Here is a 23,714-nt window from a genome sequence, read left to right as displayed (position 1 = left end):
TCGAGAGAGTTTTGACGTACTTATTTATCGTATAAATTATGTTAATCTGACCTAATTGAATTAATTTAAAACAAAATCCATTTGATGTTTATTTTACTACTTATTGACATTCGTATGACCACAAATAAAATATTACTGTGCAGGATAGTATTAAATTAAAATTAAAATTCATTTATTTTAAGTACATAGTTCTTTATAAGCACTTTTAAAACGTCAAGTCAGTCTGTTTGTAATGGCTTTAACTCCATTCAGCAAATTACTCTTTTCCAAAATCATACAGTCATATAGTTTAACAATCAATAGAATTTTTCTATTTTGAGGGAGATGAAAGCGAAGCGATTCCAAGCAGCTTTATTGTTAAGAAATTCATCAATTGTGATTGATTATTTTACCCCCAACCCTCTTAGCACCTCACGTAAATAATGGACACCCTATACTAATAATAATAAAAATATTTGTGACATCGAAGAATATATGGTAATGGCAGTAAGTACAATGGTAGGTAAATATTTTCAGAGTATTGTTAACATTTTAAACACTTTATTTTTAAAATATATATTTTAACAACTAAAATAGATAAGCTAATCGAAAAGCAATATCCTCTTTTCAAATAATGTTTTATTGTTTGAAGAAACCGATTTTGATAAATTGTAATGACTAGAGCATTTCTTTTAAATTTTTCTGAAAAACCTTTCTATGCTTGGTTATCTCACTTCATCACCCACATTTTACTCATTCGCGATTTGTGTTACAAACTTCAAATAATTGCTCCTTGTAAAATATAGTTGACCCAATTTTTTAAATCAAATATACATAACATATTAATAGATAAATAACAACGCAATTAGGAATCAAAGTCAGGTACTTTAATTTGTCAGACCCAAGTTTTAGAGATTCGTCCTTTATGGGTAAGATTAAATAAGACTCTGGATAATATGGGGCTAGTTAAGACCCCAAAAAAAGGTCTTTAATATAATAGAAAAACTTGTAAGACCGCTTCCAAATTTATCATGTACAAAAATCTCTTAACCTCGCTTTAGAGATTCGCCCTTTATGGGATAATATAAAGGGGACAGTCGGACCCAAAAATGGTCTTCAAAGGATGGAAAAAAGTAGGCCTTGGTCCAAAATCCACTATGGATTCCAATCAAACATCCAGATCGGCCAATCTCCTAAAACACACCCCCAAAAATATGCAGAGCGTTATTAAAATCGAATCGCTCACCAAACCCAAAACACTGCTTCTCGAATGGTGAATGTACTTAACCCTCTTTCTTGATAACTTCCTTTTGGCAGCTGTCAGCTTATCCGACCACGAGTCGTAGTTTGACGGGACTATTTGACATTGGCTGTCAAAGAATTTGCGCGCGAAATTGCTGGAACTCTTCGCTTGTATGCATATTTCTATTTTACCGCCCTTTTGGAGGTTAGTTGCAAAATCTTTGTCTACATTTATCGATAAGGAGCGCAAGTTGTACGCTACGTCTTGACTGAAGAATAATTTGTTAGAACTATCTCTAACGTATATATAAAAGTCGGCGACATCCTTTGTACTGGGCACGTACCAGAATGCATATATTGAAGTTTGCGAACTGTAATAGATAAAGAAAATTGCGTTTAAAAACAATTTTATACATGGGGTAATAAATTCAAATGTCTTGTTTTCATGCAGCAATATCCACATATAAACCATAAGTACGGATTGTAGGGTAAGTAATAATTATAAAGTAAAATAATACTGGTTAAGAGCGAGTTGCTCTCGTACACGAAGAGTTCTTGATTCCATTCCATTATAGTATCAGGCTGCATGCAGGCTTCGGCCGCGGCTAGTTACTAATCTACCGAAAAATACGTGCCGCCAAGCGATTTAGCGTTCCGGTGCGATCAATATACAGAAGAAACACTTTATTGCTCTTAAAATATTTAAGAATACAAATAACACAAATGAGCAAAAAAAATTAGCCATGCAAAGGAGGCTCTATTGATGCGAGCAATATCTTACAGGCAACCTTTGTTGGAGGGGTTTGTTCAATATTTACTACCTCAAGTGTAGTAAGAAATATCTCTAACAGTCTGTTACCATCTTAAAATTAATCTGGAAGTAAGTACTTACTTAAGAGGAAGTAAGTGATGCAGCACTTACTTCCAGATTAAAATTGCAGTCGAGAGCTAACTAGTAATGAAAAAAAAACAGGCGACCTTTGTAAGCAGGATCTGCTGTGAAAATACACAGATTGTAAGTAAAATAGGAAAAACATACTCACTATTGTATATCCCTGAACAAAACATCTGGTTCCGAAGTGAAATCGAATTCGGTGTTGCCATACTCTCTTATTTTGTCATCCAACTCAATATTGCTAGCACACAATAATCTCTCCTCGTCCAATTCCAAAAAGTTTGCATCCTCCAAGGACGGGGGCTCGAAACAGGCGAGGCTTTTGTATTTGTCATCGTTTTTCAAAAACGAGTCGGGTAGTTTTTGTAAATAGTGCTTTAGCGGACGGGTAAAACAGTCGCACTTTAATTTGTTATCTGTAAAAGTGAAATGAATGAAGTAAAACCAGAGCAAATTAAATTAAAAAAGTGTTATCACTCTATGTCATAGACTAGGTCTATCTGTTGGAATTCGAAAATTCGTACTGCTGGGGACGTCTGTGAGTTCTGATTTCTCTGGGTATCAAATTTAAACAAACAAACGACAGGGCGCTCGCCTAGTGAAGGGAAGAGGTAAACTATATTTTAGTGTTCTGTAAAAATTATAAATTAAATTAATTTTAGTTTTATGTAAAAAACGAAAAAGAAATGTTTACCCCTAAAATGCTACAAATCATAACCTAATCTAATCTAAAATGTTAAGGACCTGTCATCAATTTAACTCCTAACATTTTTACGTCCGACTGGCGCAGTGCGCAGCGACCCTGCTTTCTGAGTCCAAGGCCGTGGGTTCGATTCCCACAACTGGAAAATGTTTGTGTGATGAGCATAAGTGTTTTTCAGTGTTTGAGTGTTTATATGTAGGTATTTTCTAAGCATGTATGTATCTATAATTCATAAAAATATTCATCAGTTATCTTAGTACCCATAACACAAGCTACGCTTACTTTGGGGCTAGGTGACGATGTGTGTATTGTCGTAGTATATTTATTTATTTATTTAATTGTTTGTTTGTATTTGGTCTACGGATAAAATGGCCGCAATTTTGATTACGCTCCTTCGATACTATATAAATCGTAGTTCAACTTCCACGCGGTCGAATCATCATCATCATAAGTTCAACCGATTAACATCCACTGCTGAATATAGGTCTTTTGTAGGGAGTACCAAAATCTACGATCCTGGGCCGCTTGTTCCAACGGCTCCCAGGGACTATATTCTTGACACCCCTTGCCACGCCGACAGAGCCAGGAATATTGGGGGTGTGGCTTTCTTTTCTCTATCAACCAATACCAATTCAGCACCCTCGATACCCAGCGAACCTTTCTGACTCTGGATCTTTTTAGAAGGCCCACAGTTATTATCGTAACCTGTCTATCTTCCAATACGGCGGCAATTTTGATCGAGAAGTGATCATTAGAACGAATACGGGATGGATGAAATGGTGTCAGTGATCCCATAAACTTAGCAGTAAAAGGCACAGATATAAGAAAGGTTTGTGGGAATAGGAATATAAAGGGGGCAGTGTAAAAGTTGCGCCAGTGACAGAAAAGATGAATACTAAAAAACTGGCATGATATCTTATGCCAAGAGAAGAAAATCAAGTAACTATAACATAATGCGGAAGAACAAAGAAATAGAGGAAGGAGAGACTGATTGTGTAAAAGGAGTGGACAGTTAGATGAAAACTAATAGAAGTGACGGGTAGAAGAAGACATGTTGTGTCGACCCCACTTTTTACAGAAGATTATACGCCCACATTTTGACGCAATATAAATAAATATGTGCCGTGTGGTGACGGCAGATCTAAATACAGCCATCATCGCGTCCTCTTACCACGAGGCGGCTAAGGGAATATAAAATTTTGAACTTTAAGCACTTTTGAAACGTCGTCTGTCTGTTTAAACCACCAAAAAAAGGTACGGCTGTGTGAGCTGCGATCATGCTACTACCCCACTGCGGTTGCTAACTCGTCTGCCCAACGTGGCGATTATTGGTAAACCCTCTCGTTGGGAGAGTCCTTTAGTCCAACATTGGACTGCTATAGATTGATGATTAAACTATTTACTTACTCTCAAAATACACCATAAGGTTATTGTCACGAATCTTCTTAACTAACTCCGGGTAAAAACTAGTCAGTAAATTGTTCCTTAGATCCAGAACTTTCAAATGGTTAGATTTGCCTAGATTCTCTGTAGGCAACTTTTCCAATGTATTATTTTGTAGATATATTTCAGTTATATTTTCTGGAAGGTTGAACTTTGTATCCGCTGTAAAGAAAAGCAATTTAAGAACATTCATGTTTAGCCCATTAATGTCCCAATGTTGGGGATTGGTCACAGGGCGATGAATACCCACCATGCTGCTCTAAAGCGGGTTGGCTTACAGATGGAATAGAGTAAGTGGGTGAAGTGGTGGTTAGAAGATTCTATCCTTTGTTTGTAAAGTAAGTTTATCCGAACACAAATCTATGTTATTGACTATATTGTGCATATTGTCAATAATATAGACATTGTGCGGGGCGTATTGAAGAATGAAGTATTGGTTTAAAATATTGATAATATTTATATTGTCAAAAATTTTGATTGTGTGCGGGCAGTCTTAAAGATATTGAAATCTGCAGCTAGATTAACAGTATTAAATAAAATACATCCAATGTTTATTGAAATAACAAAATTAAATAGTGGTTCATAAGTTTTATAGGAAAATTTTACATCACAAAATCACGGAATTGTTTTACTCACATGTCCTGGATACTAAATCTTTCAACTGGTTGTTTGATACATCCAAAACTTCTAAGGAAGTCAAATTGCCCAATACATCTGTAACAAAAAATGAAATTCAAGTAAATAATTTCCATACTAGTTATTAAAGTATGCTTGAATAGTTATTTATGCAACTGTTGTATAATAAGGGGTATTAAAACACGAATGTAGGTTAGTGATAATAATTTCACATGAGTGTTTTAATACCTAAGTATTCATAAGAGTTGCATACAGTACTTTATCTACACTCATAATGATTTAAATCATAGGTAAACGTTTTAAAAGAACCGATGTTCTTTTAATGCAAGATGTATAAGTTTATCCAGTGAAAATATCTAAACCTTGTCTTTTACTAAATATTCTAACTAGTAAATTGAAACCTTTTGTTCTTATCTTTCAGAGTTTAATCGTTTAATGACAGCATAACTCATAATATTCTCAATCATCAAACTTTAATTAACTTTAATTCTCCTCTTCAATTTTAACATTTTGACCTTCTGTTCATTCCATTCCCGCCATTTTTATAATGTTCTTTACCCTTCCTCTTGAATCTGGGTAATTTTGAATTCCCACTCCAACTCATATCAACCAAAGATTATGCATAATTATTTTTTTCTTAATTATAACCCATAGGCAAAGATGTATCACCCTACAGCCAGATTATGCATAACAAACAAACGTTTGTTATGCATAATCTGGCTGAACATTTTGACCTTCTGTTCATTCCATTCCCGCCATTTTTATAATGTTCTTTACCCTTCCTCTTGGATCTGGGTAATTTTGAATTCCCACTCCAACTCATATCAACCAAAGATTATGCATAATTATTTTTTTCTTAATTATAACCCATAGGCAAAGATGTATCACCCTACAGCCAGATTATGCATAACAAACAAACGTGTAGGCAAAGGCATTTCATGGAGTGCATCGTTCTTTTCTTTCCTGCAGTTAGCTTTTAATTTAGCAGGTGGACAAGTTAATTATATCCCCTGTGAGTGGATATAATCTGGGGATATAATTTTTATCTCCTGCCTGTGCTAGCCCCGCAGGATGCAGCCCTGCTATCTATAAATAAATTTTCACAAATATCGTTGTTGCTGTCGACAGCTGTACTGTCACGCATAAAGTAAGTCTTTTTTTTTAATCTTGTATCCTATGCTAACTCCAGGATACAAGCTATATAACTGCCAAATGGCAATGACAACGTTGCACTTATTCAACAATAAAAAAAAACAAGAGATGCATGGATTTGGTTACTCACTGTTTCTTATATCGTTAATATAATTGTTCGATAAATTCAATTTCTTCAAATGCTTCGTGCCAAAAGTGATATCGAATGTGACGACGGGTATCTCATTGTAACTCAGATCGACTTCCATCAACCTGTACGGTATCCACGGGTTGGCTGGGAACATCTTTCTTGATAGAAAACCGAAACGGTTGTGGCTTAGGTTTACCTGAAATTTTATTTTTTATTGTAACCAAATTCAAACAACGAAGAGGGATCTAGTGGTTAGCATATTAATGCATGTAGCTCAGAGAACGTGCTGCTAAATAAACTTGAAAAAAAAATGCCGGCTTTCACTTAATCTAGGCATCGCCTTAATCGAATGCCCAATGATTTAGCCATTCGATTTAGGAATGCCAGCACACAAAAAGCTCCCCATTTTCCCTATATTATGGCAAACGCTTAGAACATTAGAGGTAAAATAATTACTGTCAAGTGGAGGGAAGTAACTAACCGCCTGTTCGAGAAACACTACTAAAGTGGAGTGGTTTTTGATGCTTCAATATTAGTCGCGTACACGGTTTCTGTGTATTCTTAATTCTGTGACATCAATTTCAGAACTGCGAAAAATTGAAATTCTTTTTATTCTAAACAAAAACCTTATTTCGATTTTTTTACAGTATCAATATTTTTTTTGGTAAACTTACGATTTCCCGAAATGTCCACTAAACTGGTAATCATACTCTACCTATTCCGATAACTGGTTATAACACCAGTTTTCTGTCTCGTTTGAAAAAACAAGCAGTTCTTATTTCATACTCACCATCTCAAGTGACAGACAGTCATCTAGTAGGCCATTAGTTTTGTTGTCAATTTTATCCAAACTATTGTAGGACAGATCCAACTTCCTGCAATACAAGAAAGTCATAATTAAAAATTAAAAACGGCCAAGTTATAATGTAGGTCCTTGGAAGAAATCGTATAACTCTTATACACGTAGATAATCAAGTTTACGAAATGTCCAAAATGATATTAAAATAAAATAAGTTTTTTTTTGTTTTTTAATTCTTTATTTATTCGGGACTTTTCTTAACAATAAGAATGTCAGCCCCATCGTTCCCTTTACAAAAATTGATACTTCCTTTCTCTTATCTTAACTTAAAATCTAATAGCATTCTGGCTACCTCTGAATAAGGTGCCGCCAGGATACTTTGCCAAATCCCCACATCATGAAGATTCATTTTAAATTTACATATTAATTGGTCCCTCATTGGCCTATTCGGAGCACACTCCCCCAACAAATACAAGACATCTTCGTCTATTACAAATTTCACACTTAGGTGAACTGACCCTTTTCATAAGATATCCAAATTTGTTTAGAGGAACATGTCCAGCACGCAGTCTCAATGCCATCACAACTTGTTGGCGCTTCCATCTTACCTCGCAGAACCACGGGACACGAGGAGGCTCGCATTGTATGCTGTTATACCAGATACCTTTACTTTTTGACCGTTCGTCAAAATACACTTTCCAATTTTTGCAACATTCCTTTTTGAATTTTGTTAAAATTTCGCAATAGTTTGGTTTAACCTCAATATAATCTCCTTCAGACAATGCTCTTTTAGCCAGGGTATCAGCCATCTCGTTTCCCGTAAAAAATAAGTTTAAAGTGCAAAAAACACAATTCGCCACTGAAATATTTCATTTGCCATTTTGTGGCGGTAGCCATCTTGCACCGATTGTCATTAAACATAACTAGGAACAATCCCGACAAATTCACCAGACAAAAAAAACGTGTGTGTACTTATGTACCCGCGTTAGAAGTTATCTTTGGCGTAACAAAATAAAAATCTTTTCAAAAACCTTTCGCCTCATTCTACGTTTGTAGAAAAAACTACAATAACAATAGAAAAAAGATATTTCATACATTGAAAGATTATTATAACGCACTATCTAGTTAAATAAAGTTTATTTCAATATCACAAAAAAATTCTACATAATTAAAGAAATTGAGGTAATAAACGTCCTTAAATTTGGAACACTAATAGACAGTTAGTTACCGAAAAAAACAAATTTTCACTCAACATTAAAATTTGAGATTTTTGTACATTTGCCTTACATTGCCTTTCAATTATATTACAATTCAAAGTGTACACTGACAACCCGTAAAGCTAAATTCAGGGTGTCGGTTTTTTGTGATGGTGTGCGCGCGCATCGTAAAAATTTACTCTCATCAATTTTCCTAAACACGTCAACAGAAGTAAAACTTCAACAAATTAAAATCGGTTCATCCGTTCGGGAAACTATGCCACAGACAAACACAGACAGACACATACGCACACACGCGCACACAGACAAGTTAAACTTATAAAACCCCGTCATATTTGCGTCTAGGGTTAAAAACTCAAACATACCTCAAAGCAACGAGCCCTTTGAACACCTCATTCTGTAGGTGTTCCAATTTGTTTCCACGCAGAGACAAATCCAGTAACTGTTGCATTCCGTTGAAAGTCTTCTGACCCAGCTCTGTCAACTGGTTGTACGATAGATCCAGTTTGAATGTAGTTGGCAGATTGCCGAATGCAGACCTTGAGAGGGACGTTAGCTTGTTGTGCTAGAAAGTGACAAAAAACTTTATTGAACTAAGTCATATCTTATATCTTTAAACGAGCAATTTTTGTATATATATAATTGGATACTCGGAATCGGCTCCAACGATTTTCATGAAATTTAGTATACAGGCGGTTTCAGGGGAGATAAATCGATCTAGCTAGGATTCATTTTTAGAAAAAGACAATTTATTTGTGTTTTCTGGTAATAATCTATTTGGTGCAACGAAGTTGCACGGGTCCGCTAGTATCTTTGGCGTTATGAAAAAATTTGATAAAAGTATTTTTTCCGAATATACTATGCACGCACTGTAAATGCGGCCGAATTAAATATCTCCTTCTGGGAAATACGAAGCGGTGATAGCCTAGTGGATACGGCTTCGGATGCCCTTTCTGGGGTACCGCGTTCAATCTCCGGCACGCACCTCTTAACTTCTCGGGTAGTCATAGTCCTATTCGGTTTTTACGCGACATCGCACTGGAACACTAAATCGCTTAGCCGCTCGTCTTTGTCGGTAGGGTGGTAACTAGCCACGGCCAAAGCCTCCCACCAGACCAGACCAGAGAAAAATCTGAAATAATAATTGCCCAAATTTCCCCTGCCGGGAAGTTTTTTTTTTTATTTTTATTACACAAACTACTAAAATTAGTATTCTTCGCATCCTGAAACTCACATAAGTTTATTTGGACGCTGCACATTCGAACCCGAATTTCTATTTAAATTCGTAGAGCTCACCGTTGCGCTACGAAGGTCGCCAAAACGATGACTGTGCTACTACGACCCGTCTACTGCGATCATGGTGACACACATGGTGATTATGGGAAATTCTTCTCGTTAGTCCGTTAATCCAGCAGAAGCGTTATTGGCGTCTTTTGTAGACAATTATTGTCTTAATTTCATAATGGACCATAACGTTTCTTGATAAAACAAACTTACCTGTAAATATAAATATTGTAAACTAGTCATAGTATTCAAAGCCTCCCACGGCGGTTTGGTCAACCCGTTGCTCGACAAGTCCAACGACTGCAGGGTCAATAAGCCAGCGAATGCATCGCTGGTCAACCGGTCTTCCAATACGTTGGTCGATAAGTTGAGACGAAGTAAAGCGTTCATGACAGGCCAGGTGCCTGCTTTGATTTCGCTTAAATTGTTGTGTGCGATATTCAGTTCCCTAAAATAAATATACTTTTAAATCTATACTAATGTTATAAAAAGGTAAAGTTTGTGAGTTTGTGCGTTTGTGAGATTGTCGGGGGTAATCTCTAGATCTACTGAATCGGTTTTGTATATTGGACTCAGCCAAAACGTGGCTGGGGTTTAGCAAGTGTTTGATAAAAACCCAAGTGGCACTCACCCCAAACTGATAGGTATCTGGAATATCCTATCCAGGTAGTTGTAGCTGATGTCCAACAGCCTACAGCTGGCCAGCTTGGCGAGACTGCCGCGTGACACATCGACCAACTGGTTGTGCGACAGGTCCAGCTCCAGTATCGTATGTATCGTGCCGAAGGTCGACGGTTTGATGCGTTCGAGGGAATTGTGGCTTAGGTTTAAGAATCTGGGAGGATTATTAATAGCTTCACTTTAGAAAACCTTATTTTTTATTTCTTTTTATTTATTTTGGACAGAAAACAATTAACTAGAAACTAAAAATCTAGAAAGTATTCAAAATAAATTTGTCTTAATTCTGTTTACAATGACCCCAATTTTGACTTATTTTATGGTAATATGAACAGTGTATGTCGCAACTTAGTAGATAAACTGTTGCATGCTAGGTAAACTTAATACTTAGTTAATGTTTGCTGCGTTTTTGCTGGGTTCTATCAGGTACCCTTGTTTATATAAGACTTATCTGTGGAAGCCTGTTATTAGTTTTAAGTCAACCAATATGTTAACTATTTAGTATTTACAACTGTTGGTTTTCCAATTAAAGAAAAATAAAATAAATTAAAATAAATAAAAGTGTGGGTTAATATGTAATCCTCAACACTATCCACATAATATTGTAAGGAACAGTAGGGCGATATGATGTAGACACAAGTAACTATGACACATAATCTTAATATACCATAAATAAGATTAACTATCGGCGGTTTATCTATTTTTTTTTATACTTGGATTACCATAAGACAACATTTCAGAGGCAATTTTTACGTTTTATTTAGTTCTAACTTGATTAATTGAAGAGCACCAATTAAAGCAGTTATGCTCTGGAACAATCTGCCTGCTGAAATCCGTGGAAGTAGTTCCCTTCCAATATTTAAGAGTCGTCTGAAGGACTACTACCTCTCTTTGAGTGATGAAATTTGAAGTAGATTCTTTATATTCTTATTTTTTTTTTTTTTTTTTTTATTAACTGTGTGTTAAAATCTACTTATAAATATTATGATTGTTATATATTTATATATATTATGTATATTTTCTATTTATATATCATGTAGGTATATTTTATATATTACGTATATTTATTTAATTTATATATGTATTTGTATCTTTACATTTTGGTATTTATGTATATCTATCAACACTCTTGGCACTATCCCGTTCTCTTGCTGTTAGTCCTATCTACAAAGGTTGCCTGTAAGAGATTGCTTGCAGCAATAAGGCCGCCTTTGCATGTCTACATTGTGTACTGTATACTCCTTACTGTTTCTTTTCCTGTATGTTATACGTGCAATAAAGTGTTTCTTCTTCTTTCTTCTTCTAAATCTTTGATAACTTATATTTCAAAAACCTGCACACTTAGTACTATATAAACTTAGATCGATATATAAACTTAGATCACGCGAATCTCTTCGTACCAAATTTAAAGAAATAGGTATACTTACAGTAGCATTGCAATATATTTATAATAATGTTATCTTTATTAAACAAAACATAAGCAATTATAAACAAAAAGTCGATATAAACAGCCGACTAAATAGAAACGGACATAAATAAGTGATATCTGCATATCGTCTGAGAAAAGTACAGAAATCCTTTGTGGGGATGGGTATATGCTTTTATAACATGATACCGAAGGTAATATTAGATCTACCTTTACCTAAGTTTAAACAATATATTAAAACACATTTAACAAATCGTGGTTGCTACACGATTGATGAATTCCTTAACGATAAGGCTGCTTGGAAGCAGGCTACTCCACTCTCATCTCTCACAAAACAGAAGAATTCTAAAGATTGCTAAACTTTAAAATGATGTTGGAAAAGAGCAATCTGCTGAGTTTCTTCTCAGTGGAATCTGCCTTCCGAACCGGTGGTAGAGTCACTACAAACAGACTGCCTTGTCGTTTCAAAAGTGCTTATTAATTAGGCTACTTGAAATAAATGAATTTTGAATTTAGAATTTGAATATTTTATATTCTTTAAATTGATAATATTTATTAATAAACTTTTTATGTGTTTTCGCTATTTTGGAAAAAAAATGCAGATACTGGATAAGCTTCGATCTACGATTCTTTGGTTACTGAAAAGTTATTAATAAAAATTAATAAAAGTAATTAATAATTGTAACTTACCTTAAAGAAAATAGATTTTGAAATACAGCATTGAAAATATCTGAGACATTGTTATGTGACACGTCTACGGTATGAAGTTCGTACAGTTTTGGAAAAGCTGTCTTTGGGATGGTCGTAATGCTGTTGTGCGACGCGTTTAGTACTCTTATGCCTGTCATATTTTGAATTGGTATCTAACAAACAAAATAACAAATATAACAAAATACTCATAAATTATTAATAATATTATAATAATACTATGTTAAAAAGTTCTACCAGTCAAGTTTAGAATATGTATCTTAAAAAAATAATACAGGTAAGTTACCTGTCACGAGTTTTAGTACCTATGAAATGATACATGTTATATTTTGGTATCTAATAACAAATAAATAAGTTAACTAACTCAACTAAAGTAAAGTAGTGAGTTTCTACTTTACTTTAGTTAAAATAGTTACAGACAAAGACTTTGTAATGACCGTCGTAGTTAAATTGATGGCCGATTGGCGCAGTTTGCAGCGATCCTGCTTTCTGAGTCCAAGGCCGTGGGTTCGATTCCCACAACTGGAAAATGTTCGTGTGATGAGCATGAATGTTTTTCAGTGTCTGGGTGTTTATATGTATATTCTAAGTTTTATGTATATTATTTATAAAAATATTCAAGAGTCATCTTAGTACCCATAACACAAGCTACGCTTGCTTTGGGGCTAGATGGTGATGTGTGTATTGTCGTAATATATTTAATATATTTAAAAAAAAAAAACCTAAATCAATTAATGTCCTTATGTCGAAGACACAAAGTGTTCTCTACTTAGCAAAGTACCGTAAGGTAATTTTTAGTTTTAAATGCTTTATGTGTTTATGCGAATTTCAAGTGTTTGAGTACCTTCAAGGCTAGAGTGAATAGGCTTTTTCGAGGCAAGCGTGCTCCAACCTAGACCTCATCATTGCATTCTAACTGGCATGACTAAGCGCTGGCCTATCGTTAATAAAAAAAATAAAAAAAAAGTATTAAAATCACCAAATCGATTCCTAAAATTCACAAATCATTGAAGGCATCAAACTAATGAAACCAAACAGAACTAAATAATGAAATCAAAAATGATCATTTTAGTCATTTTGTAATAACACTTACGTGTATCTAAATCTAATTTACCTGTTAATGTTAATAATATTACCAATAATTACCTATTAAGTTAAAACCATTTATTAATGGTTTACACTTACCTGGCCCAAATCAGTGAACTCATTATAAGAAACTTGAAATTCACCGGCGTAAGTATTTTCATCAAAAGCATTTTTGTTGATTTCCTTTAATTTATTATGACTCAGGTCCAGAAGTGTCATGTTGTTGCAATTTTGGAAGGCTCCAGATTCGATGCTCGATATTTCATTGTGGGAAATGTTGACTGATGCTAAATACAGATCGGTGAACGCTTGCTTGTCTATGGATGTTATTTTATTTTCGGCTAGGTTTATTATCTGTAAGTGTCATCGAATTAAATGAATAGATATTTCTTTTATGTTAATAATTTACAAAAATATGACTTTATAGATATGTCTAGATCATTATTATAAGCACACAGCTGAACATAAATCTCTAAAAAAAATTGGAAAGTTGACACAGCTGATAGTGCCCAGTCAAGGGGAAACCTGAACCAAAAAATGGGATATCAGTATGCTGAGAACGATGTTAATGTATGTTAAGTTTTATAACTCTCAGTCAGTGATAGTAGGTAGGTGCGAATTATAAAAGGTACAACTTTACCTCAGCGTATTTGACAGCTTGGAACATCTGGTAGTCGACTTTGGTGATCTTATTCCGGGCTAGGTCCACTGTGCCTATGCGGGTCACTGCAGTGAACGTGCCCCTACCCACATCCGATATTTCGTTGTCTTGGAGGTAGAGACGCCTAGGGGTTAAGAGGTAAATCACATTATAAGATAATCTTCCGCCGCTGGATGTTTCTTCATTTACATCACATTGCAATTTTGTTCCTGTTAAAACATCTCTATACCAATTCCAGTTTCGAAATTATGGTATCCACACTTCAGGCAAAGCTTAACGTGCTTAGGGCACGTGAGGCTTTCGGTTCGATTATTATAACTAACAAGTTACTAATCGTTAAAGCCCGCCAAACCGCATTGGTCCAGCTTGGTGAGTATATACTCTACAGATATAAGCCTTATGGGTTGTTTTTTCAAACACGCCCCAAAAAGCAACTTTAAATTAGTTTTTATACATATTATAGATATTGAGACGGTACTCTTACCGCAAAAACCTCATTCCTCTAAAACTATTTGTATCTAACTTCTTTATTTTATTATTATCCAAATGTACTACTTTTATTACTGTGTTTCTTGCGAACATGCCTCTGAAATTCAAAACAAAAAACATTCATAAATAAAATAAAAAAAGTTATATTCATACACAATAAAAAAGTAGTTTTATTAGGGCCTTATTACAGAGGCCTTATTATTATTATTTTTATTTTTATTATTAGATAAATGGACAAGAGCGCGTTTTGTAAACTCGTATTATTATGTAAACGAATATAGTTTTCACCGTCACACAATGGAAAACATAATAAGAAACTATACGTAATAAGGCCATAGTAGGATTTATTAAGGCTAGCTATCGAGCTACGTTAGGTGTTTTTTTGAATCCTGTTTATTTCTCAGAAAATACTTATACACGAAAATACAGCAAAACAAATAGCTAAATATAATTTTAATTGCAATATTTACTAGGTAGCGTTATAAACATAAAATAGTTTTTGGGTAAAATCAGATTGGGTTTTTTTTCAGATGACGTAACTAAATTTAATGAGCAAAACAACAACTAAGTACAACATTTCATCCAAATCGGAATAGTCGTTTTCCCGAAATAATTGTCATTTAAAAAGTTAATAAAATCCTTCAGTTTAAGTTTGGCCTTATTACAAACTTTGTACACTTACCTAGGTATGTCTGGTAGTAGATTGTGACTTGCGTTACACCAACCAAGTTTAGTTAGATCACCAATGTGGCTTCCATCAAGCTTTGTTATGTTGTTGTAACTGTAAAATATAAACAGTATATAAAAACACTGCAATAAGAAATACCTATTTACGCTATTCATGAGTTCTATATATTTTACTAATGTTGCCCGTGTAACGTAGTTCCCATGGAAAATTTAATATGTAAAAATAAAAATAAATCTTTTAAAACGAGGCTTACTTTTCTCGGAATAAGAAAGCGCCTCCTATACTATTGCAGACTATTATTATCTCTGCGCATTGCATAGTAAGAAACATCCATTCATCCAAACTTTATAATAAAAATTTAAAATTTATAATATTAGTATAGATGTATTACATTATGTAGCGATACGGCCGCCGAATTATAAGTATATATCAATAATATCAATAAACCAAATCATAGATTGTTTTTTTGGTTTCTGTACTTTTTGTGTTCTAAAATAAAATTGTATTCATATATTATACCTCACATGTGCTTTTGTTGGTGTATAATATCTACCTTAATACTGTATCATCATTAATTTTATATTTTTTTGTTACTAAATTTACTACTGAAGTTGATGGGATATAGCAATGGACCGTCTAATTCCGCCCTTACTCGTATGGTTCTGATTATAATTTAACTCACCATGTGGATTCCATGTGTGCAAATAAAAAAGATAAAAGTAAATATTTTTTTTACAATACTAATTGTAGTCTAAATATTGGTTTCTAGACATTCTAATTAGGTTCTCACCCAAAATTATATCACAGTGAAATGATCATAACAAGATCTTCTTAAAACCATATTTTTTTTAATAGTGTTCAGTTTCTGAATTAAGGGCCAAGAAGGCATGTCATATAAATCCTTATATAAATATAGAAATAATAATCACTTAAGCGGCAGTTGTAAGCTAATCGCAACTTTCGTATGTAATAACAAGTGGCCACCATTTAGCAATTATTGAAAAAGATGATCCGCCAGCAGATTCCACAACATAACTACTTTTCGAATACAGCCGCAGGTAGTGCTTTTAAGCATATAATGTGCACGCCACCGTCTTGGGCCCGTATTAGTAAACCGTCATCCTGCTAAGCAGAGGTTCAAAAATATCAATCAATCTTTGTTGAAGACCAATTTACGAACTGTTCTTAGCTCAGCTCTGTTCTTATATTTTTATAGTGTACTATGACATTGTTTTAGACCTTACCTTAAATCCAAAACTTCTGTGTCCCTTAATCCTTTAAACTGATTACGCTTTAGTGTAGCCAATCTGTTGCCGTGGAGGTCTAACGTTTTTAACTTCTTGAGATTCTGTAAATGATTTAAAACAAAAGATTTAACAATCTTTGTTGTGGTGGTGGCAAGATCTAACTGAATATACAACAAATATGTATGGCTTTATTAACAACCAATAATGATGAATGATTCATGGAAATAGGCGTTTGAGTGAGGGCTTTACTCGAACAAAGAGCTATTTAGTTCAATTTAGTTTTAGAGTTATAGAGCGATTTAGTAGTATTTTTTTAATTTTATGAAATTGACAGACGGTAAGAAAAGAAAATCCATCATACATAAACAGATTAACACTTCGCAGGGCATGCAAGCAAAACGTCCTACAAAGAAACATTAAAAACATATCAGTGGTGTGTTAAAAGGACAAAAACCGTTAAAAAAAAAAGAAGAAATAAAATTTAAAAAAAAAATAATTAAGAATCAATAAATCAACAGTCAACTTACTTGAAAAGCCTCTGGGGGTATGTCCGTTAGCAAGCCATTAACTAAGTGTAACTTCTCTAACCGGCCGGTAGCCAAACTGCCGCCAAAAATATCCTTACTGAGTGACGTCATACGATGACCATCAATTGACAGGATTGTCAAGTTGCCCAAAATCTAAAAAGAAATTCAAAACCGATTATATTAGTGCGACCATAAAAAAATCTATTTTTTAGGCCAAATTGTCCTATAGGTAGAAAGCATATTAATTTTTACAGCTTGGCCTTATTAGAATAATATGGTGGTACCTTAAATGCCTCTTTAGGGAATTCATTGATTCTAGTGTTGTACAAGTATATTTCCTGCAACGTCCTGTTCACGCCGGCAAACGCGTACTCGTCTATGGACTTTATGGGCGTGTCTATGATATGTAGAGTCCTTACTGTAGATCTGTGCAGGAGTGGGCCGAATAGATGTGCTGAAATAAATGGTCGCGTTATTTTCTTTATTATACACTACATTGGCCACCCTTAGAGATTTGGAGATTACAACTTTGGTATACCTAGTATTACAACTTTGTTATACCAAAGTTACAACTTTTATTCATTTGAGATTTCCACTAAGGTAACCTACAAATTTAGTATACTAGGTGGACAGACGACGTCAAACTAATCGCGAAAAATCGCTAGAAACAGGCGGGAAAAGACCGTGGAATGCCTAATATCCAAACAGTGGACGTCCATCGATTGCTACAATGGCGACTACTAAGCTGGCCCATATTATAATGTGCATTAATAAATGATATACACGAAAATAAATGTTTAGAAACTAAAAGCAACGAAGGCATAAAAAAGCCTAAGCCTCTATATAACATTAGAACTGAGTCAGTGAACAAACAAAATGGCACAGAGTCGTTGGTGCTTTTTTTGGTGCTAAAGGATAAAGGTAACCTTTATCACCGTAATGCCAACACGATGTTACCAAATAAAACATGCGATAATTCACATTGCATCATTCACAAATATTTCCGAAAAAGGTTAAATCGAGAAATTTCATAGCAAAAATACGACATGGTCATTTCGTGATCCGTGTCGGTTAATAAGTATTCTATGAGATGGCGCTGGAATCGTTGGTGCTTTAAGGTAAGAAGTAACCTTGCATTGCGTAATTGCCAGCAGAATTTTTCTAAATATAAGATGAAGATAGATAGAAGATAGCCTTCCTTAAAAGGTTATATCGAGGATCTTAATAACAAAAATGCTATGTGGTCATTTCGTGGTTGTTCATGTGTATTCTAAGATAGGGCGCTAATCTATTTGTTAGGGGAACTGGGAAATAAGCAACTTAACACGTGGCACTTACATATTTTACATTCTTTAAGGAGCAGTCTCTCGATAGGCAGCCCCATGCCAGCTATATTCCCAATCCCCACGCTCATGACTGCTAACCCCGTGTTCTCGCATCTCACGTACAACCCCGCATCTGTCCCTTTCTCGCACACGCACGGGAAGAGCAGCTGGTTGTCTGTCTTTTTCGGACACGGGTACGCTGGCCCGGGTGGAATGTATTCTGTGTTCAAATATGGTAATAATGTTGCCAGAACGAAAACTGTTAGGGTGAGTGATGCCATCTTGTGATCTGTAAAATTGTATAGTAATTTATTTATTTATACAGTAAACGTAAAGTAGCGTAAATTTTTTAAGTGTATTAGTAAAAGATTTAATTCCTTTGACCCTACAAAATTAAACTCTTTACAACTTAGAAGAGGACACAAAGATCAGATTTTTTTGTACAAAATAATAAACGGCCTAATCGATTGCCAATATCTGACAAATAAAATAAAATTTTGTGTTCCCAAATCCGACAAACGTAAAAAACTAATCGTAAAATGAATACGTACCTTCTCCCACGTGCTAAGACCAATTATAGCCGGAACAGATTTATTTTAAGAACATGTGATATTTACAATAATAAGTATCAACATGTAGACCAATTTTATTATAAGTATGGAAAGTTTGTATCTGCTATCAAAAAATGCACTTGAATGTGTGTTTTTTCTTTTTCTTAGATAAATTTTTTGTAAATGTGCAATCTTTTTTGCGTTATTAACTTATTGTAACTAGTACTACTTAGTATTTAGTAAGTTGTTTATATATAATTAAGTTACTTATATATAATTAAACCAAACTCCCGTATCATTATGATAATTTTAATTAATAGTGAAAATTTTATTGGCTTGTGTAAGATCTATAATTAAGTTTATCCATTGTAACAATTTATTTATTTATATTAAAAAAAAACATTAAACTATACTACTACTATAAGAAAATAATAACATTTAAATTAATTAGAGGAATTAAAATATCACTTTCTTTAACGGTAAAGGAAAACATCGTAAGGCTGCATGCTCCATAACATTCTCAAAGGTGTCTGAAGGCTACAAATCCGCACTTGACCAGCGTGATGGACTACGGCCTAAACCTCATTCTGAGAAGAGAGAAAAACCTCATTTGTGCGCAGTAGTGGTCCAATAATGAGTTGATAATGGGTTTATATTGATAATGGTGATGTTGAATGTAATGCAAATAATAATATATTCCATCTTGCGTTGCTAGGATGAAATCGATGACTTACTTTAATAGTCTCATAGCACGAATGAACAATAAAGTATATAAAAATAGTTTACATTATGAAACAGTTAAGATAACATGAACTGTAAATACGATTGTCAAAAATCAATTATTTTTAACGCATTTAACTGAAATCATCATTATTATTTAGCAATTCTAAAGTTGATCTTCAAAGATGTTGAATAAAAATTTTTTTTTAAAGCAACACTAATCGGAAAAACCCTAGTCCAATTTGGACTTCCCTTGCTTCATGTACACATGAAATACACACACTAAAACTGTTACATATGACATAATAATACAAATTAGCCTCATAAAATGTTCCTTTTGGACAAAGGTCACTTCTCTATAAAGCTCACACAATGCCGACCTCCCTGGCGTAATTGTGAACGTTATGGTCTTATAAGTAAAGAACTCAGGTTCTATACCCTCGAAGGCGCAATTTGGGAATTAATATTTTTTAAATATTCTTTGGTCTGTTTTGGTGGAGGGCTTCGGACTTGGCGAGTTACCTCTAACCAAGACGTGGGCTTAAACGATGCCGCGTAGCAACTATGGTAGGGGTGACATTCTAATATAACTACTATACCCCAGGTTAGCCCGCTACCATCTTAGACTGCATCATCTACTAGGTGAGACTGCAGTAAGGGCTAACTTGTAGTGGAATAAAAAGGCAATTAAAGGATTTTAAGATAATAACATGTGATCTTCTTCCTCACTGGCCCGTTTTCAGCATATAAACTCTTTGCTTGCTATACATAAAAATAAAAATTGTGTGAAAAATACATATTTGCAAGCTATCTAAGTTGCTGAGGTCATTGGTACAATAAAACGATTGCACTGGTGGCATTTCAATGAAATAGAATCCAGAATAAGGTAAAAACAAACTGATAATAAAACCATTTTATTGCAACGTTTAATAATAATGCTGCAAAAGTTGCATCAGACAGTTGTTTTTGTTCAATATGACAGCCAAACTGCCACATTGGTCCAGTTGTTAGCATGTTCAACTAAGGCTCAAAAGGTCTGGAAGTTGGTTCTCAGGTGCATTTAAAATTTTAATAATACCTAACATTTTTTTTTCTTTTATGACATTCTCCGCACCAGTTTGGAGTTAGTGAATTAGAAATTGAAGCTCCACTTCACTATTGAGCGGCCGAGTTCAAATCCCAGCACTTTCCTAAGTTATGTGCGTTTTAAGTAATTAAAATATCACTTGCTTCAACCCCTGGAGGTCAATGTGAGTCCACGAATCCACATTGGGCCAGCGTAGCGGACTACGGCCTTAACCCGTCCTATTTCTGGGAGGAGAACTGTGTTCTGTAGTGGGACGGTAATGGGTTGAATTGATGATGATATAATCTAAAACTATATGCGAGTTATCTCTTAAAGGGGAGAAGGCTTGTGCCCAGCAGTGGTACAATAATGGGCTAAGGACGATGATTCAACAACAAATCAAAAGTATCAATTACAGTATAGTTGTCAATTTTTTTTTTTATTCTACTACAAGTTATCCTTTGACTGTAGTCTCACCTAGTTCTAAGTGCTGATGCAATCTAAAATGATAGTAAACTAACTTGTTTGAGATATGGCAGTTATATTATACCCATACAAATGGTGGGTTTCTATGAAACATTGTACCAGAAAGCTTAATCGCTTTGTGGCAGAAATTATAAATTCCCAAATTACATCTACCAGGGGTTTAACCCAGGACCATTTATAAGAACACAGCTCTCACCACTAAGCAAAGGAGATTGCAGAGTGATTTGTTGAAATTTGACTAGCTTGTGCGTAGGTATCTGGCGTTCCCCACTCCTATACATCAGAGTGCTAGTTATATGCATAGTCTGCATGTGATGGTAATCATTTAATCTGATCAACCCTCACTGAAGCAGTTTGGTGCGATTATGGTCTAAAACTATCTCCCCTTAGTTGAGAAGAAGCCTGTGTCGAGCAATGAGATATTTAAGGGTGATAAATGATAATGATAAATGTTGCATAGTAAGTGACTTTCAATATATATCAACGCAATTTTTCATCAAGGCTAGAATAACCTAGGAAGTATTATACATTATTAAAAAAAAACTTCGCAGTCTAAAGTTGTTCGACTTCACAAGGCCATAGAAACTTGTCCGGATCTAACAATATGACATTTATTCTTAACCAAAGCGAGTGCTAATTGCAATATCAACTAATTAGCACTTTCCTTGACAAACGCACTCGTTTACTAATGCTTTATTTCCATCGTGGGCATAATAATACAGTTTTTAAAACACTGTTGGAGACTTAACGAAGTTAAGCAAATACTTTCACCTGGTAATAAACGTAGAAAAATAACTCACCTGCATATATTTACTAGAGAAACAGCAAACGCAAAGACTAGTCTACTTGTTCTTGATAATATTTTTAGTAAAACATAACAATTGCGAATTAAAATACGCAATTTTTATTTTTATGTAGCTGCAACGCAGCCCACTCCTTCGTAAGGAAAACAGAACTGTCAAAACACAGACAGCCTGACAGCTGTGAGGTCACAGCAGTAAAGCATTTATTTTTTTAAATTTTTCGTGAATGGTGCGCGGGATGATCCTTGGTGATTCAAATATATCTGATAATATGTCAGTGAATGGAAAATAGGCGAAAAGTTCCCGCCCTTTCCATATGGAAAGTAAGAACAATGTTTATTATTTGTGGTATTATTCATTTTTCTTAGAACGACAATCACCTCAGACAAGCAATTTTCAAACACCAGGAACACGCAAACCTCAGTGTTTGTATTTTCATTGCTCCAGACTATGCTCATTGGCTCATTTTGGTAATTTATATAATAATATTTAAATGATCTAAATGAGCCAATGAGGATAGTGTACGCAACGAAGGTATTGATATAACTTAATTAATTATATACACTACAGTCTACACTACTACCGGCTGCCCAATTCACTAACTTTTACAACAAATTGCCAACTTTTCGTCTTCATATTATTGGCAATTTTTTGATAGCGAAAGCTCTCGAATATTTTGTAAGGTAACATGTGGCCACCACATAGCAACTGTTGAAGAATTTATTGAATCGAGCAGCTTAAATAGAGTAATGGGGAAAATTATATGCAATTTTTTCTATTTACTTTTTGTATTTGAATTTTGTTTTAACTTAAGGTTTTCCGTACCACCTGTAGGTAAGTCTGAACCTATGAAACCGAGTCCATGACTGAGCATCTCTATTTACTGCAACTCTCTTTTTGTGCTATAGACCCCGGCTTTAGTTCTGTCCAACACAGATAAGTGACTCGTTCTGTCTTCACTAGTGTCTACATGACAATGGAAGTCGAAGAAGATATTGATGATTGATTCCTATGATTAGAATTGCTTTTAAACAGTATTAAAATTAAAATTAAAAATTTTAATTAAATTAAAAATATATTCAGAGCAACAGAGCAAAATTTTAAAATGCCAACGAAAAAAAAAAAGCAACCTCTTACCTGCGAAGTAGCACAAGGGGAGCGGTTCAGTGCCCCACAAGAAGATGTATTCACGCATAACTGGTGGAAAGTATTCTGTTACCCTTACATTCTGTGCGGGCGTCTTTGGGACTGTTTCGTGACTTTATGCGCTGGTACAAACCAATGTTTAATATACTGGATGGGAATACAGTGGATTGTTTGCAAAATCACACAGATGACAACCCCAGACCCTATTATATTCCCTTACTACTTCTACATGTTCTGCCAAGTGCTTTTGCTGACCGCCTTTTTTGTATTCATATGGATATGGTTTGGCAAGAATATTCTGACTGCATACTTTGAAGCGTTCTATTCCGCACTCAAAACAAACAAATCTGTGCTTTCGAATACCTCCAGGTTGTCTTTTAGAAGATATTGTTTTCGAAAAAGTGAAATATTCGATACTGCGTTAGATAGTTCGCCTGAGCATTTTCATCGGAATTATTATCAATATTTTTATTATGTTGTCGCGTTTTTTGTTGATTACTTTATACATGAAATGTTCATTTATGTGGATTTGCTTTTGTTTTGCGTAGTTCATAAATTTGAACTATGGAGTATCACATCTGTCCGATCCACTAACTATTCCAACAGACGCTAAGCGGTCGCCATCTG

At 34.5% G+C, this 23,714-nt stretch overlaps 1 protein-coding gene across 2 annotated transcripts; it reads right to left on the bottom strand.

Annotated features, from left to right (window-relative positions):
* Positions 1 to 179: 179 nt before the first annotated feature.
* LOC120625233 (chaoptin) lies at positions 180 to 22,069 on the bottom strand. Of its 2 annotated transcripts, XM_039892234.1 has the most exons (19): positions 21,939 to 22,069; positions 18,329 to 18,604; positions 17,275 to 17,444; positions 16,991 to 17,143; positions 16,461 to 16,564; positions 15,211 to 15,309; positions 14,524 to 14,625; positions 14,019 to 14,163; positions 13,478 to 13,732; positions 12,275 to 12,447; positions 10,112 to 10,315; positions 9,694 to 9,928; positions 8,562 to 8,761; positions 6,971 to 7,055; positions 6,181 to 6,376; positions 4,899 to 4,976; positions 4,227 to 4,424; positions 2,265 to 2,532; positions 180 to 1,592 (listed from the first exon to the last, which is right to left on the bottom strand). In XM_039892234.1, exons 2-19 carry the CDS (start codon positions 18,594 to 18,596, stop codon positions 1,148 to 1,150), a joined length of 3,378 nt encoding a protein of 1,125 aa, XP_039748168.1. In that variant the 5' UTR covers positions 18,597 to 18,604; positions 21,939 to 22,069; the 3' UTR covers positions 180 to 1,147. The 2 variants fall into 2 exon arrangements, with proteins under 2 accessions (XP_039748168.1, XP_039748170.1); XM_039892236.1 differs by lacking the exon at positions 14,524 to 14,625.
* Between the last annotated feature and the right edge of the window lie 1,645 nt (positions 22,070 to 23,714).

This window comes from Pararge aegeria, chromosome 7 (genome assembly GCF_905163445.1).
Source record: "Pararge aegeria chromosome 7, ilParAegt1.1, whole genome shotgun sequence".
NCBI lineage: Eukaryota > Metazoa > Arthropoda > Insecta > Lepidoptera > Nymphalidae > Pararge > Pararge aegeria.
Note: the sequence above shows the minus strand (reverse complement) of the source record. Positions and strands in the feature narration are given on the sequence as shown.

Coding starts and splice junctions, on each gene's coding strand:
- LOC120625233 (XM_039892234.1), bottom strand. CDS start 18,596: ATGGCATCACTCACCCTAACAGTTTTCGTTCTGGCAACATTATTACCA. Junction 4,977..6,180: donor TATTAACGATATAAGAAACA/GTGAGTAACCAA, acceptor TTTTTGTTACAG/ATGTATTGGGCAATTTGACT. Junction 1,593..2,264: donor TTGTTCAGGGATATACAATA/GTGAGTATGTTT, acceptor TATCTATTACAG/TTCGCAAACTTCAATATATG.